Consider the following 19,871-nt stretch of genomic DNA (forward strand, 5'->3'; position numbering starts at 1 on the left):
GCTTGTGTGTAACTGATACAATCATTCATATATTTATTTTTATATAATTTTTTATATCTATTTTAAATGGATATTGTTTTGTGATATTTAAAAGAAACAAAACAAAAGTAATATCGAATTGATAAAGCTTTAATGGTTGTAATTACGACATGATCCAACAATAAAACAAAGTTAGGTAGATAAGTTAAACAAACATTCCACTCCACAAACTTGTTTGGACTTTTATTAACACATCCTTTCAACTTTGAGCCAACACAATGAAAGGTCTTCGTCAACAGCATTACAAATCTAACATCCACTTGTCATGATGTAAGGTGGAAACTTGGTAAATAGATTCTCTTAAAACTCGCCAAGAGAGAGAGAGAAAAAAAATAAATCTAATACATAAATGACTAAATCTTCTACAAAAATATGGCTTATATTTAAAATAGATCTTTTATCTCGAATTTTGAATTACTTGCTCTATTCAATACAAATGGATCATGATGCTAATTCTGGTGATAAAAATTGTTGTCCTTTGCAACATGAGAGAGAGAGAGAGGTTATGGATGAATGAGTAAATGAATGAAGATGGATCTATGAAAAAATAGGTAGATGTATATCCAAGACCAAGGATATAGAAATCATGTAAATATCAAGCGCAAAGGGAAAGGAAAATTTATTTTATCTTATAAAATTATGGAACTGTAAGGATAGAAATGGCATACTCTGGGAGAAATTTCATCTAGGCATATTTGGTCCCATGTGATGGTAGTGCTTATGCATTGCAGGACTCATGCATGCAAAAAGTGAAGGCTTCTTAGGCTTTGCACCAAACAGAAACGTTCTCAGTGGTATCCTGGCCTTGGAGGAGAGGGTCCTGAACTGGTGTTGATTGCCTTTTGTTGTAGTTATTTCGTAGTTCTTGTTAAGCTTTGACAATGTCCAACCGACATCCACCTGAAGCCCCCTCACGTAGTCAAAACCGGCTTGCAATTCCTTTGCCACCTTGTTGTGCTCTAGCTGCATGTTGAGTAGCTCTCCCTGAAACTTGGCCGCCTGGTAGAGAGTAAACCGCTCTTCTTTGTTGTCATTTTCTTTTGACACTCTCGTTATCTCATCTTGGATGCTGCAAAGAGATGCAAATCTACATTTAAGCTCACCATTAAGGAGTGCATTCTTTTCCAACCACACTTGAATTTCAGTGCTGAGCTCTCGGAGTCTTTTGTCAACTGGAGACAATTCCCGAGCCTGAGCATTCCTGATAGAAGCTCCTGCTGCATCCTTATGATCCAAACTTTTTGTTTCAATCAATTTCTCAGCATCAACTTTAAGTTCTTTAAATATTTTCTGAAAATTTTGAATTTGATGATACGATGTGCAAAACCTTAACCAGAAATCCAAGTTCTCGTCAAGTAGGGTATCAATATCTGCTCTGAACTTGGTTTGAATAGCTGAAGTTTGTGGTTCATTGGCAGAGCCTAGTAGGATATCATTTTCTGTAAGAGGGCTTTTAGTTTCTGCAGAATCGAATGATGCACTTGATTTGTTTGGACTTTCAACAACTTCATATCTTGACTTCTCCATGTTTCTCGGTGTATTTGCCCTTAAATTATCCTGTAACGAACTCAATATCTCCTTGAGAAGTTGAATTTCCTCGTCTTTCATGGCATTGGCATCCTTTAATTCTTTTACCTGTGCCATTGTTTCTAAGTGGTACTCTTGGTTTTTCCTCTCAATATCTACAAGTTTTTTCTTTGTTTCTGTGTAATTTCTGATTATAGACGTGCACTTGGTCAGTAGTACTTGGTCTCCGCCTTCTAATCCATTGAGTAAGTTTTGCAAATCTGAAATGTCATCTGCCTCTTCAACTTGTGTTGGAAGTTTATCGATGAGATCCTTCTCTGTTTGTGCAGCTTCACTTTGTTGTATATCGTCCCTCAACTTGTATGATTCATTAGTTCTGGAATCAAAGGCTTTCTTTCCAGTAGGATCCTCAGTTGCCTTCACGGCGCTGTTTTCTTTAAAACTTCCTACAGAAAATTCCTCGCTCTGAAGTTCTAGAGGAATAGGTGACAGCAATTTCGCAGAAAGACTATTAAGATTATTGCAGGCTTCTATAAATTGTTTCTGAAGAAGGCCCTTGTCATCATATACACGTTTCTCAAGATGTTGAACCCTTTGCAATTCATCTTTTGCCTCCTTTAACTTCTTGGTTAAACTATTGGAAGTATCGACCAGGGCTATCTTGTCTCCTTCCAAGCTTCTTAGATGCCCATGAAGATCATCAGTCTCTGACCTCAATCTCTCAATCTGTGCACTCTGAGATGAAACGGTGAGTTCTAAACTTATCACCTTATCCACAAGTTCATCAATTTTTTCTGCCAACTCCACAACGGATGATTCTGAGCTCCTCTCAAAGTGTTCCTTCACTTTCTGGCACATCATTTGTAATTCCATCTTTTCTTCTTTCAGTACACCGAGATCATCTGTTTTTTCATTTGTATCTACATTCTCATCAGATGTGTGTGTAGTCTCCTTATCTGGTTCGCAAGACTCACCCTTTAGAACCATTAGCTGTCGCTGAGCATCTTTAATTCTTTCTGATTCAATTTTTGCCTCTTCAGTGCTACACTTTTGTTGTTCTTGTATATTTATTAGGCTATCCTCACACGATTTCATGGCTGTTGCTGCCATCAAAGCACGAGCTTCATCATCTTCAATGATTGCACTGGCATTGAAAGTATCCTGCAAGCTACAGACATCATCTTGCATTTCTGTTATGTCCTTTTCAATCTCAAAGTATCGTCTTATTGAAGTTTGGTAAGAGCTCCTAACAAATTCCTTCTCGGTTTGAAGCATTAGGATTTCCTTCTGAAGCCTTTCTATCTCTTCCTGTGCCTTCTCTTTGCTAATTTGAGAAGTTATCCTCTTGTGCCGTAGTATTCTTCGTGAATGGTAATCTTCTTTATTTATGTTCATTAAGCCAAGCTGTGTGAGATCATCTGGCCTACGAAGTTTACTTGGATCGATCGAAGTGATAGCCTTTAGAGAGCTACCTTCCTCATCATAGTCTTCTTCCATATCGAATTGGATCTGATCAGGAAAAGCGGAGGCGAGAGTGTGGTTGGCCTTGTGCAATTCTGCTGAGATTCTGTCATACCTATCAGCCAATGCTTTGTAAGCTTTGTATATTTCATCCACATAGTTCAAAAGCTCTGGTCTTCTCTTAAAGTACAATTCTGCCTTTCTTCCAAAGGAATCCGCATCTACATCTATTAACTTCATCATGAATTGTACCTTTTCCTCCATTTCTGCAAGAAAAAATTCTCAGGATAGATAATCAATTAAACGCAAGTTTTGAAGAACATACTAATATGAACACAAGTTGAACATCATTTCATAATAAGAAACATAAGAATAAGAGCATGCCCATATTCCACGAGAAAGAGATATTACATATGCCGTAGATAAAAGAAGGTAAACAGAAGGACACAAAGGCTTAACATTATAGTTCAGCAAAGCAAGAGTAGAGGAAAAAGGCATATAAAGGGCAGTGCCCTCATGTGTCGACATTAATCATGTTAAGGCATGGAAAAAAGTTATAGTCTTATTAACTAAGCACCTCTAAGTTACAGCAACTAAAATGTAACAAACACAAGCTCAAGCCAACCTTCATTGTACATATAACAAGTGACGCATGCAAATCTTCTTCTTTCAATTCAATCATTAGGTCCAAATAGTTTGGAGGCAGTGAAAAAGCTAGCCGACCGTATGGCCCAAGCATTATGTATGGCCAACCATCTTCGTGTTCTTAGTTCATCCATCTTAATTGTTCCATAATATTCTTTTCAATTTGAAACTATATTCAAAAAGGAGAAACTTTCTCAATCAAAACATGGAATAGTTGATTGATCACAAAATGTTCATGGTGTCCTAATGCACAGCCAGTCTAATTATTTCTAGTGGCTAATATTGTGTATTTCATTTCTTAAAGAAAATTAATATTCGGTTGTTAGCAATGCCAATCTTGCTCGAAAGTACCAAATCACACCTTCATAGTAAAAAAATTAAACATATAAAGCTTGTAATCTCACAGTTTATTTGGAACCAATTTACTATTCAAAAAGGATTCCAGTTTCACATTAGGAAAAAAAAATCCTACTTGTTCTGATCCTAATTCTGATCTTTCAATAGAATTCTACTTGCAAGTTTTGAAATCATAGATTATGAATAGATTCGGTTCGATATTATATAATTATTTCATAGATTATGAATTAATTTCAATGATTTTTACCAGATATTCGGGTCCCAAATTTTGGAGATAAGAGAATACAAGTCCTCATTTTTCTTCTTTGCCAAACACAAGAATCTGGTTCGATACTATAAACATATTTACAATCACACAAAATTTGATGGTTCCAAAAAAACTAGCGATTGTAGAAAATTTGGCATCGAGATTTCCTTTTACCCAATGCCAAATACCAAGATTTCTTCTCCCAATAAGCGATCTACCACTACTTTTATTCCAGATTAAGATTCGTCTCATAAAACAACAATTTCCCCCAAAAGGGGCAACTGTGGATAGAAGATCAATAGGAAAGAATAAGAAAAACAACTGACCTTGGAGATCGTTGTCGAGCCATTTCGACTGCCTAGTCCTAATCTGACTTGCCCACCACCAGGTGCAGGCATTGCTCGCCGCTCTCTGCAGCATCCCTTCCACAAATTCTCTTCCCCTTCTTCTCTAGAGAGCAGCCTTCCCGAATCCCTCGATTAAAGCCACTTCCATGGATGTAGAAACGCCAAACACAAGAATGAGATTGGGGAATCGAGATCGGAAGGAGGATTCACCATGAAGCATGAAAAAACTGCAGCGGCGATGGGAGAGATCGAACAATGAAGCATATGATCCGTGAGAGAAGCGAAGAGGAGGAGGAGGAGCGCTCGAGTCGGAGTGGGAGGGAAGCGAGAGGCATGTGCTTAAATCGAAGGGAAAGTTTCATTTCGCACCTTCCATTTCGAAATATCTATCGGAATTTTAAAATCGTCTCCATATTTCTCATTATTCTAATCCTCAATCCAAATTTAATGCGCTTCTCTATTTAAGTATTTAGCTACCTTTTATTATTATACATGTTTTTAAAGGTTGAATAAATAAATTTATAAATATGTCTAAGTAATTAATAAATTTTTTATAATATTTAAAAAATTAATTATTTCAATTAATTTGATCAAAAATTAAATTAATCAATATTTTATCAATTTAATTTATTCAATTTTTATTTAAAAAATTTAATCAATTCAATTAATTTTTAAAAAAATTAATTAGATTCTATTTCAATTAATTCAGTTCAATAAAATAGATACGTGACCAGAACAATAAATAGAGAAATGAAGATATAGAATCAAAATCTCATTTTCAAGTAGGTTTAATCCCAATAAGGTAAATGCAAATTGAAACTTTCATGAGTAACACAGACACGAATATAAATTTTATGCAACAGAAATACACCTCGACACTAATATTGAACCTGATTTTTATAAAAAGATGGCCTCGATCATTTCAAACAAAGTGGTACAGAATGCAGATATTATTTTCCTGTCGGATTTCTAATTAATTTTCCTTTCAAAGTTGGTTAACAGTGTTGTGGCCAATAACTTTGGGAATTGGCTGCTTGCTACTTTGGATCTTATCTTTGAGATTCTGAGCAACAGCATCAATGAATTCTTCAGTGCTCAAGTAGAGATCCCTTGACATTCTACATAAAGAATAAACAGAATCAGTAGATACAATCCAACAGTCAGAGAAATCGCTGCTATGAAAGAAAGCGAAATCACTTTTATGTTATTTCATGGAACTTTAGTTTGATCGGAATGATATGGCCAGAATATTACACGATCAACACTGCATGACGTGAATTGCTATCCCTACTTCGAAGGTTATAAAACTTATTCTTTGAACGATACATACATCTCTCTGCAGCGAAGATGAAGCTATGAGCAACTTACAAGGAGAAACCAAATGTGCAAGAAGAGAGTTTCTACCTGGATCTTGTCATTTTTCGTTTCAAAAATTTTTACCAAGCTTGGACATTCATTTTAATTAGATTACAATGCTTATGCACAATCTTTTGTTTTTCTGAATGTATCTAGCATGACATTGATGTAAAAGAAAATTAAATTGCCAATGCAAAAATGAAAAAGAATAGTAAAAATAGCTTAAGCTTACTTTGGCCCGTGGATAAGAAGTGCAAGATCCTTTGTCATTTTACCAAGCTCCACTGTTTCAATGCAAGCCAACTCAAGCTTGTGGACAAACTCTAGTAATTGTTCGTGCTTATCCAACTTTGCTCTGCAAAAAGAATGATCAAAGACATCAATAATAGTGTCAATAAAATTACAGCGAAGGTGAATATATTCCAGACCATTCAAAGAAATTGAAGGCAACTCCATGATCATTTGTCAAAATGTGATTACAAAAAACTGCAACTACCTATGCTCAAGACCGCGTGTCCATGCAAATATGGATGCAATACTGTTAGTACTAGTCTCTTCTCCTTTCTGATATAGCCTGAAATGTCGAGTAACGGTTCCATGTGCTGCTTCAGCCTCCAACGTTTTCCCATCAGATGATAACTACAAAAGAATTTGTGAAAATAATTGACAGAGACAAAAGAAAAAAGAAGCACAATTAACAGTCATTACCAATACAGAAGTCATCAAGCCCAGAGAACCAAATCCTGCACCAATGAAGAATAATGAAGCATCAGAGTGACATTTAAGGAAAGCTTGAGATCAGCCCAAGGGTGATTAATCTTTAAAAACTGCTGAAACATAAGATCTAAGATAGTACATGATGTTTTGAAAGTGGCTCAGGAAATGATGAAAGGACCATGGAACAAAGACATTGATAATATTAATGAAATGTGGATTTCTGTGGAAAATAAGATCAAGAATTTGCCAAAGTCAAGAAGGTGGAGTCCAATTGTCCGGATAAAAGAGTTGGTGGGATGGGATTATGATATCAAAAGTTATCAAGCATAAAGGAACCACCACACTATCATCATTATGTTCTATGGGAATTAGATATCAGCATTGATATATGTATAATAAGAAATGTAATGAACATAATGAGAGTGATTTAAAAGACCAGAGAAGCACTAGTGATGCAGTAGTGCAATAGTGGAATACTATCTGTAGAGGTGTAGCTGGCATCAAATAGTTGGGGCTCATGACTTATTGTCATCATCATGGTTGTTATTGTAGTATAAAGATATGGTAAAATGAAATACCTTGTGCAAGGAAGTCACTCTGGACATCTCCATCATAGTTTTTGCATGCCCACACATAACCACCATCACTTTTCAGTGCATAAGCTACCATATCGTCAATCAGTCTGTGCTCATACCTGATAGAAGGAACCTGAATACTTGTTCATAATTGTTTTAGGAAATAACAATGTAAAAGAACTTAATAGAGATGCCAACCATATTGATTGTTCTTCGAACTTGCTCTTCCATTTTTCCTCATATACCTCCTGAAATATGTCTTTAAACCTACAATGTTCCAAACACGATCAGCATAACTTCAATGTCTAAGCTTCCAAAGGCAACATGATATATGATGTACATTGAGCATTAAATCTCTAAAATGTAATTATGATTCTCAACCTAGTTTCACAAGAAGATTAACAACTTGAAAGAAGAAATGATTTGATAACAATAAATTGTAGTTATTGACATCTGCAGTGACCACACTCTTAAATTTCAATGGCTGAAAATTAAAAATCCAATAAAGCACGAGTGCTCAAGGTGTTAAGCCTCTTCAAGCTTAAAAGTTCAAGCAACTAGCATGAACCAAATTTTAACCGTGAAGTCAACTGTGTCCTAATTGTCAAACATATCCATTTTTCAGACATTATCTTTATAAAATATACGTTTGGACACCCACCTAATTATTTTCTGGGTGGTTGCACTTTGGGGCTTTTATATGTAATAGTAAAGAGGTTTCTTTCTAGCTTGATTTTTGCTAAATATACCTTACCTCCAAGAATGTTCTGACCAAATCAAAAAAATATGACTTACTGAAACAACCTAATCAACAATGTACAATATGCACAATCAGTTGCAACCTACCTACGATCAATCTCCAACTGCTAGTTTAGAATCTTGTCCTTTACTTCAATTGCTATTGCACTTCCTTTACAGATGAAGCAGCTTCTATAGATCCTCAAACTAATATGATTGATAAAGGGTATGAGGTTGCTAATTTGGAATGATTTTTATCCTCAAATGCATACAATTAGTATCTTACACAGTCTTAATTTTTCGTATCTAGATCTGATTTTTTTGCTTATGCTAGCCCAGTCACCCAGTTTTACAGATGACTACGGTAATGGAACTTTCAAAAATATTGAGGTTTATGAGGTTGCTATTTGGAATAATGTTTACCCTCAAATGTGTAGAATTAATATCTTACAGTCTTAATTGTTTGTATCTGAGTCTGATTTTTTTGCTTGTGCCAACCCACTCACAATGTTACAGATGACTCCAGTAATTGAACTTTTTCTACCACCTTAGTTATTGAGGCATTCTTTTTCTACCACCTTAGTTATTGAGGCATTCATATTGTATATTTCTTGATGCCTTTCTACCTTAATCAACACAACATCAATCCAAGAATGAATTGGAAGAAAATATTGAGTGACAACAAGAAAAGATGTTCTGGCAAGGAGCTATGCTAGTCCATAAAGGGACATAAGTACCTGCCATCATATTTTTTCAATATGGTATTTTTGGTGCTCAAGTAAAGTGGCCATCTTTTTGCAAACGCCATGGACATTGATGACTCAGCAAAAGCTCGAATAGACTAACAAGAGATTCAAACTTTAATCATCTAGAATAACTCCATAAAGTTTGCTACATTACTACAAGATGACAAACCTCATCAACATTATACATTGATAATGCAACACCAGTTCCTTTGAACTCATAAACATCAAGCTCTGTAGGTGCACCTCCATCTTCAGGGACTAATTAACCCCAAAAGAGTAAAAATGTCAGATCCAGTCATCAAACAGCCATACACGTATCAACAAGAAAACAATTTTAAAAGTCGATTAAATTAACCTGCATTGAGTATTGGGGCTCACCAAAAACCATTTTAAGCTTCCCAGAACCTTTGACAATCATGTCTGTTGCGCGATACTGATCTCCAAATGCATGCCTACCGATACATATAGGTTTCTTCCAACCTAAATGTGCATGCAAATATCCATAAACACTCACATTAGCAAGACACAAAAGAGTTTAAATAAGAGTGAACAGAAGATTCTTACCAGTAACTATGCGTGGTATGTTTTGGCAAAGAATTGGCTCCCGAAAGACAGTTCCTAGAGGAAATTAGATTACCAATTACTAATTTTTCTAACAGAAGGCAATTTACTGCAAGAAGAAGTGACATGCAACGGGTAATATCCACCAACATGGTTGTCAAAGTCAGCATCAGTTTCAAAAGTCTAAGAAACCTAGTATCTAAAGTCAGTGTTAGTTCCAAAAGTCTGAGAGACCAAGTATCTAGAGTCAGTGTCAGTTTCGAAAGTCTGAGAAACCTAATATCTAAAATCACTGTCAGTTCTAAAAGTCTAAGAAATCTAGCATCTAAAGTCAGTGTTATTTCCAAAAGCCTAAGAAACCTAATATATGGTGCATCGTACCAGTAGAATCAATGGGATAAGTTGTCAACACCTTCATTCCCTTTTCATAGCAGCTTTTGAGATATTTTGAATAGGTATAAGTGGTCACCTGATCAAACTAAACAAACTTGACTGAGATGTTATAATCTTATGTTACAAGACCTAATCAAACTAAACAAGCTTGACTGAGATGCTACAATCTTATGTTTCAAGAAAATTAAGTGTTTGGTTAGGGGAAAAAATAGTTTTTTCAGTTTCTGTTCTCATTTTCTAGAAAATAGTCAACAAAAATGAAAAAATTGATTAAATTGAAAATTAAAGGGCAGTCCGGTGCACGAAGCTCCAACCAATGTAGGATATCGAGGAAGGGTCTATTATATGCAGTCTTATCCTACTTTACAAGAGTGATCAAATTGAAAATAAAAAAATCTAAATTGTTGAGATTTTTAATTTTCTCACAAAAATTATGCGGGCTAATTCGATGTATTTTTTCACATTTTATGTAAGTTATTTTCTAAAATCTGAGAACACAGACTTAATAAATGAAATTTTTTGTGAACCAAATACAGCAACATATTTTCTCAAAGAACTAGTTATATGATTAAGATGAATAAAGGAAAGAATTAAATTCAAGTTAATTCCTTAAAAATTATCAATTGATTTTTAAGTTTGAGCAAATCTACATAACTATAGAAGGAAAAGTAGCAATATACAAAGTAGAATTTTTATATTTGCAAATTTCCTGTTAAATAACCAATAATGACAATGGTCCTTGAAACATATCAATCTCTCCATAGCAAAGTTCCAAACAACATGCTAGAAGGAAGCATGGGAATCTGAATAAGTGTTGAAGAATTTTTTTTTGGCATATTAAAACTAGCATGTATTAAATTGACCAAAAAAATAGAAACAACTATGCTTCAAACAAATATATGTACTGGACAAAAGGAAATAATCAAAGTATAACAATATTAGTTAGGAAATGCAAGGAGTATGAGCAAACCATTTAAAATGTTCCTTATAGTCCCATTGGGGCTTCTCCACATGGATTTGAGATTAAACTCCTTAACTCTGGCTTCATCTGCCATTGAAAAGATAAAAAAGACAAATTTAATGAAAAAAGTTCTAAAAGGCACTGTTGGCTATCAACATAACAACAATGAAACATACAATGAGTCCAACACAAGCTAAGAGAGAAAAGGAACAATAACCATAATCATAGTGGAAATTAAATACTTGCTTTCTGTCTAACACCTCTAGCCAAGATCATTAGGTACTTATAGTGTCTCCTATATGGTAAATGACACGCTCAAGCAAAGTTCCGCATTCCTCAAGCTCTTCGATGAAGAATTCCAGTACAAACTATCTTACATCCCAATGAATGTTTCACAAGCCACTAATGCTCTAAATATCTTAGCCAGTTCAACAAGGATCAGTTCAGTTTAATGGTAAACTCTAAGTAAAGCATGAACTGATCACCACTAACTAATCAAACCAGGTAAAAAATGGGAATAACCCAAAGTCCCAAATGACACCAACCAGTTGTGTTTTCCATTTGTTGCTTCTTTTGTCATAATTTCTCAATAACTTCTGATCAATCTGGACGAACCAAATAGTATAGGTAAAAACACAAAAGAAACTTCAATTTCCTTAGTTACAATCCAGACTTAAAGACACTTATTACCAAGTACTGGTTTTTGAATAAATTTGCAGCATCAACAAACATGAAGGTATATGATTCGAAATCAAATTTTCTTCTAATGCAAAAACTACAAGATTTTATGTATATGAAGGCTTGAAAGCTGAAGTCTATATCAGAGGATGCAAAGACAGAACAACTACATTCTTCAATAGGTACCAATCATTCTATAAACAAGAAAAGGCATTGGTGTACCAGGTGTTATCGTTGCGCACTTCACTGCAACATTGTACCTGCATATTTCAGGGAAAATGATTGATTGTACATGGTTAGATGGAAAAGATAGTAAATCAATGCAGAGCAGGGCACCGATCTAAACAGTAACTTAAACACAGAGCTATGAGCTAATGCTACAAGTCAGTATTTCCCAAGAATTATTCTCCAACTCAAATTAGTTAATGTGGTATATTATGCTCCCACTTTTTTGTGGGGAAAAACTCAATGATAATCAAATTAGTTATGACACCTATTAATAACCATTTAGATTAATAAAGTTGTGGTAGATGTGTCCAGTTAGTTAAACAGAAGATAAGATAGACAAACACCTCAGAAAATTTGAGCAAGTTTCTTAAGCACCATAAATTGCTCACAAACCATTTTAGTGGGAGGCGATGCTAAAGGCATAATACAGTGTGAAGCAACCTACAGTGAATTGTGCATTAGAAAGTCCCATACATCCACATCCACTTGCGAGAGTGAGTAAGTACTGCTAAGAACGGTAGCAGTGATTGTTAGGTTACCGGAGAGTAGCTTCAGCACTTTCTACGGTGACATTATCATCAGTGGCGTCACGGTTCAGGAGACCCAGATCGAAGTACTTGATGTCCAAATCGAGATATGGAAATATAAGCTACATAAAAGACAGAAGATAGCTGAAACAACAAAGATGACGAGAAAAAAAACCAGCAGGAAAACCGAAAAGTCGTCACCTTTTCTTTTATCATTCTCCAAATGACCCTAGTCATCTCGTCACCTGAAGATTACGATTAGGATTTTACTCGTTCATACCAAAAAAAATCAAAATGGAAAAAAAAAAAGAAGAAGAAAAGGGTCACCATCCATCTCGACGATGGGGTTGTGAACTTTGATGCGTTCGGCGGCGGAGATGGTGGCGAAACAGCGTACGGAAGAGGTAGTACGAATCGCGAGGCTACCTCCATTGATGGGTCGCGTCCGATGCAATAGGTGCACGGAGACAGTACGATTCCTTAAGGCAGGGGAAAGTGGCGACAGGTAAGAGGAAAAGGAGGCGGAGAGAGCGGAGAAGGATGAAGATGACATGGCGACGGCGATGGAGAGGAACAGCCGCCTGAGAAGGTGCGCGATCTGGTTGTCAACAGTGAACTGCCGGCCGCGGGATGCGAGCTGTACGAATAGGTTTCGTCGGGTGATTCTACGAAGAAAAGGAAAAAAGCTTCATTCCGCCCTCGAGATTTATTTATTTTGTGAAACACCCTTCAAAATTTTAAAATTATGAGTAATGACACATGAAAAATTGTAACATTAAACTCAGCGTGACACATTTTATGCAATGGGTCTCATTGATTTACTATTTAGGGTTTAGGAGTTAGGATTTAGGATTTAGGGTTTAGGTTTTAGAATTTTTTTTTTTTTTTTTTTTTGTTAAAAGCCAAATCTTATTACTAAAAAGAAGAAATGTCATACTAGAAGGGGGGTCAAACCTAACCTTCTAGCACAACTTATTACACTTAATTACATAAAGAAACTCAAAAAGCTTTACATTGCAACCCTCACTACCTTAGTTATGCACACAAGTATGTTAGCTTCGATCCCAAGATATCCACTTTTCAGAATATTGCAACTCAGCAGTCAAAACATGAAAAGCCTCCCCAGCCATCCCTATCACTTCTTGCTCCGCCTTATCAAGCCACCTCCTTTGCCCATCACCTATCGAACCCGCAGAAGCCATGTACAATACCACATCATTATAAATTAACCAGCCACCCTCCAAACTCAACTTTGATAAAATTTCAAGACACAAAATCATTGACAGCGCCTCCATCAATTGCCCACAATATCTGTTACCCATTGACATATCAACCAGCACATACTTGACACCAAAAGAAACCCATATTTCCTGAATTTCCAGCAAACCTTCAAAACGCTCTGTATTACTCCCATCAAACATCTCAATTCCAGCATGACTTTCAAAGATAAGTCCTAAAGAATCCACCAAAACCACTGTACAGAACCAAATCCACAATGCAACTGAATATATAAATGCTATGCAAGCAACCAATAATTCAGACAAAAGACTGCAGAATATTGAAACACATGAACCCCAATCATTGCAATTTTTTGCTGACAGCAAAGCACCATCACATAGCTTCCCATCCGAGACCCACCGCCCAACAACGTTCCCACCATCTGCTGTCAACGTGTGAACCACACAGGACTTCTCCTCCTTCACAACCGAGCCATTTAAAGCTGCACAACCATTAAACCTTTCTGCTGCCAAAATTAAACTAGAATCTTCAACAAACTCTGATAGTTTGGAATCCGCACCACCAAGACTCAATATAGCTTTGCGTGGTCCCGTGCTGCCGTCCATCAAACATGAGCCTTTCACCGAGAGCTCCAAGTCAAGCTTCAAACAAGACAGAAAGGGATGAATATAATTGCAGCTAACCATATCATGCCCCGACAGCAGTATCACAGGGAAACCAATAGAAGAAATTAAATGATTAGCACATATTAAAATTTCAACAGCACACCATAATCTGATTCTGGAAAAAACAGCTTTCATTTATCAATTCTCCTATCAATTACTATCCAGGCTTGACAGAGCATCGCAAATATGGCAGACCCACTTTATCTAACTTACAGATCCCAAGCAGCTCCCTATCCTTCAAATCACCTTCCAATAAGCGATCACCTTCCATATTAAACGCTTTATTAGCTAGGTAATCTGCTGCCTTATTTGCCTCTCTATATATGTGAGTGCATCTCACATAATAGACGTTGATAATCTTCTTAATTTTCAGAACCAACTTACGAAGCTCCCAATTACAAGTGGTTGCTGCAATAATGTATAACGCAGTCATGGAGTCCGACTCTAACCAAAGAGGAAAATAATTCTGTACTACACACAATTCCAAACCCTTCCTAATTGCAACCAATTCTGCGATGACATTAGAAGCCACGCCTATAATACCATGCCTTGCTTTTAGTACCTGACCATTATGATCCCGAATAACAAAACCATAAGAAGCCAAACCCGGATTTCCTTTGGAACACCCATCAGAATTCAATTTGTAGCTGCCCACTGCAGGCTTCATCCACCGAACCACCTGTACGGTGTGCACCCTTCGTTGAATAACCTTTATGCCGAGATTCTTTGCCGCCCCCAGAAAACCCTTCCAATGAATGCCTTTAATGATTCCAGCCGACACTCCAAACACCATATACTGGACTGTTTTGCCTATAATCTGTTGAGTCGACCACTTAATCTCTCGATGCTTAGCATCATTACGAGCCTCCCACAGAAACCAAAGGATCATGAAAGGACAAGCCTCACGAATATGACCCTGCTTCAGCCATGTCTCCCCAACCCGCCATTTTTCAATAATTGTAAAATCGTCCACCTTAAAACAACCAGCAAAATATTCCCAGACCTCCTTAGCCACCTTACAGTGAAAGAAAAGGTGCTCCCATGACTCCATACTCCCACAATGTTGGCACTTTGATACCAAACCAACTCCCCGAGCCTGTAAAATTGAATCCACTGGTAGGCGTTTCAGTAAATATCGCCAACTAAAAATTGAAATTTTAGGAATTAGGATTTTGCTCCAAATGGCATCCCTTATGTCCAGAAACTGCCGGCCAACTCTAATACAATTCCATGCTGATTTAAGTGTGAAGAACCCCTGCGGAGAAGGCTTCCAGATCATCTTAGAATCATCCTCATCTTGAATATCACACTCCTCCACCTCAGCCGCCACAGCAGTAGGCAAAACAGCCCTTAGCTTCTCTGTATTCCAACCATCCGTACCCCAAAAATCTGACACTAAAGCCTCTGGATTCCCAACTACCTCACAAGATCTGAACAAAGGTCCTCGATCCAGCCATCCATCATGCCAGAACCTGATCCTACCTTTGCCAATAGTCCACCCTATTTGATTTTCTGCTAAATCCCGTATCCGCATCATTCTTCTCCAACCTGGGGATGCATTCCATTTAAGAGGAACAACCACCGAAGAAACCGCACCACAATACATTTTAGTTAAAAAAACTGCCCAAGGAGACGCTTGTGTCCGAAATCTAAACCACAACTTTAGGGAGATTGCCGTTGACACCTCCAATAGCTTCCGGACTCCCAAACCACCTTCGCCTTTAGGTTTACATATGGTCTCCCAAGAAATCCAATGGGCTTTCCCTCTTGACGCCACCGATCCCCAGAAAAAGTTTGCACATATCATTTCTAATTGATGTAGGATGGATTTAGGAGGCATTAGAACCTGTAACAAATAGATTGGCAGTGAGGTTAATACACTTTGTATCAAAATCAGTCTACCGCCATGAGACAGCCGTGATATATTCCATCCTAGGAGTTTTCTCCTTACCTTCTCTAGTAAGGGCTGGAAATGAATAGCCTTCTTATTCCCGGAAATGATAGGGACTCCCAAATATAATAAAGATCCCCTTCCCTCACTGAAACCAGATACGCTCGAGATTTGCATTTTCCGAGCATTCGAGATCCGCTTTGCAGGAAAAAAAGAACTCTTTGAGAAGTTTATAAGCTGTCCTGAACAAAGCATGTAGGCATTTAAGAACCCCATAATCCTCTTAACATTGTTAATAGAACCATTCAAGAATACCATAACATCATCCGCATATGCCAAGTGAGATATTCTGAAATCACAACCCGTGGCATAATACATCTGAGGGAATCTAGCAAATAACTTATCCAGGCCCCTAGAAAAAAATTCGGCCGCAATAATGAATAAAAGAGGGGAAATAGGGTCCCCTTGTCGAATCCCTCTCTTGGAATGAAAAAAACCTGACAATTGCCCATTAATACGTACAGAAAACCAACAATCAGCTATGCATCTTCGCAGTATATCAATCACTAAGTCCGAAAATCCAAAAGCTCGCATAACTTGAAACAGGAAATCCCATTGAACTCTGTCATATGCCTTGGCCATATCAAGCTTTAAAATTAAATTTCCACCTCGGACATGAAAATTTAGCTTGTGATGCAATTCTTGCGCCATTAAAATATTATCCGAAATAACCCTGCCTGCCACAAATCCACTCTGCATGGGAGAAATAATCTTCTCCAATACCTTTCCCAACCGATTAGCGAGCAATTTGGATATAATCTTGTTCGAGACATTACATAGGCTAATGGGTCTAAAATCCTGCCACCTCTGAGCACCATCAATCTTGGGGATGAGCACGATTGTAGTAGCTGCCATACCCCGTGGAAGAGAATTACCTCGAAAGAAATCCAATACTGCCTCATAAACATCAGACTTGATTATCTCCCAGCAGGACACATAGAAAGCTACAGAAAATCCATCAGGCCCCGCCGCGCTTTCTTTACACATACCCCAAACCACCTCTTTGACCTCCTCTATGGTAGGTGTGGCTAATAAAGCCAAGTTGTCCCCACTACTGATCAGCTGTGGAATATTTTCCATACTTGCTGGATTGAGCTCTGGTACTCCCTCCGCTAATAATTTCTCAAAGAAAGCCGCTCCTGAAGCTTGAATTAGCTCAGGATCATCAATACAACTACCATCCTCCCAAATTCTAAATATTCGTCCATTTAATCTTCTTTTCTGAGCCAACTGATGAAAGAGTTTAGTGTTCCGATCACCCTCCCCCATCCACCTGACAGCTGCTCTTTGTTTCCAGAAATCTTCTTCCATGTATAAAACTTTTTGCAACACTGCTTGGGTTTTGGCCATCTCGACTTTGTTTTCCAATGAAGGATTCGCATCAAAATTCTTCTCTGCTAATGCAAAATTAGATTCAGCCACTTGAACCTTCTCATGAATGTTCCCAAATACTCCTGCATTCCACCATTTTAGATGTTCCTTCAGCCTCCTCAGTTTGATCTGCAGTTTCTGCATTCCAGTACCACTACAAGGGAGTGCCCAGTTTAACCGGACAGTAAGTAAAAATCCAGCATGTCGTATCCACATATTTTGAAACCGAAAAGACGATTTAGGCAGTCCAAACGCTGGGAAAGACAGCAGCAAAGGACAATGATCCGACATTGCTCTACTTACATGCGTTATCTTAACTCCAAAATTCTTACCACTCCAAGAAGGGGACAGCAGCACCCTATCTAATCGTTTCCAAACTCTATTGTTAGTCCATGTATACGGATCACCCACAAATCCAGCATCTAGTAGACCGGCCAACATAATGAAATTGTTGAAGTCTCGTGTAGCCCCTGGTTTTGCCACCTTGCCCAGCGAGTGTTCTGTAGGACCAGTTATGACATTGAAATCTCCACCAACTAGCCACAGCTCATCACCGGGCGGCCTGATTTCTAGTAATTTCTCCCACAGCATCACTCTATCCTCCGTCTTGCATGAAGCATATACTACTGTTAAGAACAAACTGGAAGGGAGCAACGGAGAACTCAACCTGACATGCAGAAATTGGCCATGATCCACAAGGATAGTGCATTCAAAGTTGTGATCACACAATAACCAAATCTTTCCAGAACAGTTAGCAAGAGCTTGATGAAAGCCCAACCTTCTAGTAATGTAACTCTCATCCAGCGGGATGAAAGGTTCCAATAATCCCATGAAATTTAGCCGATGATTCTGTTTTAAATAATGAAGACGTCGAAGGGTGGCGTTGTTACCTAACCCTCTAGCATTCCATATTAGACCAAACATCTAAAACTTGGAGGAGGAGGCAGCCCTTAACTTATTTGTCATACTTCTGGTTATCCTGCCAGAAGAAGCCATTGTTGCTGCCATATTCGGCTCCTTACCAGTATTGTCATTAGCCCTGGCAGAAACTGTATTAGCAGGTTTCTTTACTGGCTGAACAGCAGGTTCCGCAACTTTACTTGGGACCCTATTCAGAGATAGCGTCCTTTGCAATGGCAAATCCTCCTCCTCTTCCAATTCCTCCACCTCCTCCACTGTTAGTGATTTATCCTCCTCCTCCTCGTTCTCCTGAATTTCCATAGAGGGGGACCATCCCCCCTGACCTGAATCTACAGGCACTTGGTTCAGAGAGCACAGTCCTAGTTGGGCAATCTGCCGAGGGCCTTCCATGACTGACCTTGCTGTGAGTTGGAGAACTTCCTGTGCCTCTGCTGCCCCGGTACCTCCTTTCTGCTGTATCATTGTTCTCTTAAGTGTACCTGTTGTCCTTGGATCAGGGCTTTTTATGCTTTGCTCAGAGCAAGTATGGTGCTGTTCCACTTGTTTTAAGGCTGCTGAAACGTGTTTCTGTGCATTGGCCACGTTTTCTTGTGTTTTGTTGTTTGGTTGTTGTCTTAACTGAGCCGATTCCTGTCCTCGATTATTCTGTCTTGACCCCTGCACTGCAGCAGCCCCCTTTTCTGCTATACCTCTGTCCATCTGTCCTCCACCGACCGTGGGGTTCAATTGAATCTCAATAGAATCCTGTGCCAACACCTCATCTGTTGGATCTTCAAGAGATCGATCCCTATGCTCGTCCTCCATTGATTTACTAGAAATAGTGACCCCTATCCGAGCTTGTTCCTCTTTGGAGTCCACCCTTCCTTCCTCATCCAATTCCACCCCCTGTTTTGTTAGGTCTTCTATCCCTCTTGTATCTACAAGATGGTCCTCTTCGATATGATCCTCCTCCAAAATATTTAAAGGTTGAAATCTATTCTGTGTATCCTGAGCTTGGTTTTTCTCAATATCCTGTGCTTGAGAAATTCCCTGCTTTTCCTTCCATGTCACATTTCCTTCTCCCTTTTGTCTCTGCTGAACCTCCCTTGACTCCAGATGCTCATTAACCAGTTCCTTCTCATCCCCAGCAGCATGTCTACGATTTAATAGTACTCGTAGATCCTCCCCGCCATTACCAGCCGCTTCCTTTCCTGCCCTCCTTTGCGGTTTAGGCCTATTCCCATTAGCGTAACATTCCGATTCCGAATGGCCCAAATGTTGACATTGCCCACAATAGTTTGGGACCTTTTCAAAAATGACCTTCTGCAGCCTCTTTTCCTCCCCAATGCCAATCCAAAATTCTTCAATCCTTGGCTTCAATAGATCAATTTCCACACAAACTCTAGCCATAGTTAGCCTGGAACAATCAGCCGTAGCTTCGTCTATCTTGAGAGGGTTTCCGATGATCTTAGCAGCCGAAAAAATTCCCCTCTTATTGAACATGTGGATTGGGAAGTCCGGGAGTTGAATCCATATAGGGACAACCGAAGATTCAACCGCATAAGAGAAATTGGGAGTCCATTTAAAAATACGAAGAGGGACTCCCCCGATATACCAGATTCCCCTAGTCCAAATACGTGCC

At 38.2% G+C, this 19,871-nt stretch overlaps 3 protein-coding genes across 3 annotated transcripts; all 3 read right to left on the minus strand.

The window, feature by feature from the left end:
• Positions 1 to 720: 720 nt before the first annotated feature.
• Positions 721 to 4,696, minus strand: LOC141815218 (protein NETWORKED 2A-like). The gene is made up of 2 exons (XM_074703134.1): positions 4,603 to 4,696; positions 721 to 3,293 (listed from the first exon to the last, which is right to left on the minus strand). The coding sequence occupies exons 1-2, from the start codon at positions 4,694 to 4,696 to the stop codon at positions 721 to 723; spliced, it is 2,667 nt and encodes an 888-aa protein (XP_074559235.1).
• Positions 4,697 to 5,502: 806 nt separating this feature from the next.
• Positions 5,503 to 12,734, minus strand: LOC141814408 (isocitrate dehydrogenase [NADP]-like). Its single transcript, XM_074702370.1, has 15 exons — positions 12,431 to 12,734; positions 12,305 to 12,348; positions 12,116 to 12,225; positions 11,571 to 11,608; positions 10,680 to 10,757; positions 9,320 to 9,373; positions 9,134 to 9,235; positions 8,925 to 9,013; positions 8,747 to 8,850; positions 7,470 to 7,538; positions 7,275 to 7,390; positions 6,688 to 6,722; positions 6,476 to 6,618; positions 6,212 to 6,334; positions 5,503 to 5,741 (listed from the first exon to the last, which is right to left on the minus strand). Exons 1-15 carry the CDS (start codon positions 12,654 to 12,656, stop codon positions 5,609 to 5,611), a joined length of 1,464 nt encoding a protein of 487 aa, XP_074558471.1. The 5' UTR covers positions 12,657 to 12,734; the 3' UTR covers positions 5,503 to 5,608.
• Positions 12,735 to 13,155: 421 nt separating this feature from the next.
• Positions 13,156 to 18,160, minus strand: LOC141815220 (uncharacterized). The gene is made up of 3 exons (XM_074703135.1): positions 15,959 to 18,160; positions 14,207 to 15,853; positions 13,156 to 13,983 (listed from the first exon to the last, which is right to left on the minus strand). The coding sequence occupies exons 1-3, from the start codon at positions 18,158 to 18,160 to the stop codon at positions 13,156 to 13,158; spliced, it is 4,677 nt and encodes a 1,558-aa protein (XP_074559236.1).
• Positions 18,161 to 19,871: the final 1,711 nt, after the last annotated feature.

Source organism: Curcuma longa, chromosome 21 (assembly GCF_044706935.1).
Source record: "Curcuma longa cultivar G26 ecotype Majalengka, Jawa Barat chromosome 21, ITB_CL_G26_1.1, whole genome shotgun sequence".
Classification (NCBI taxonomy): Eukaryota; Viridiplantae; Streptophyta; class Magnoliopsida; order Zingiberales; family Zingiberaceae; genus Curcuma; species Curcuma longa.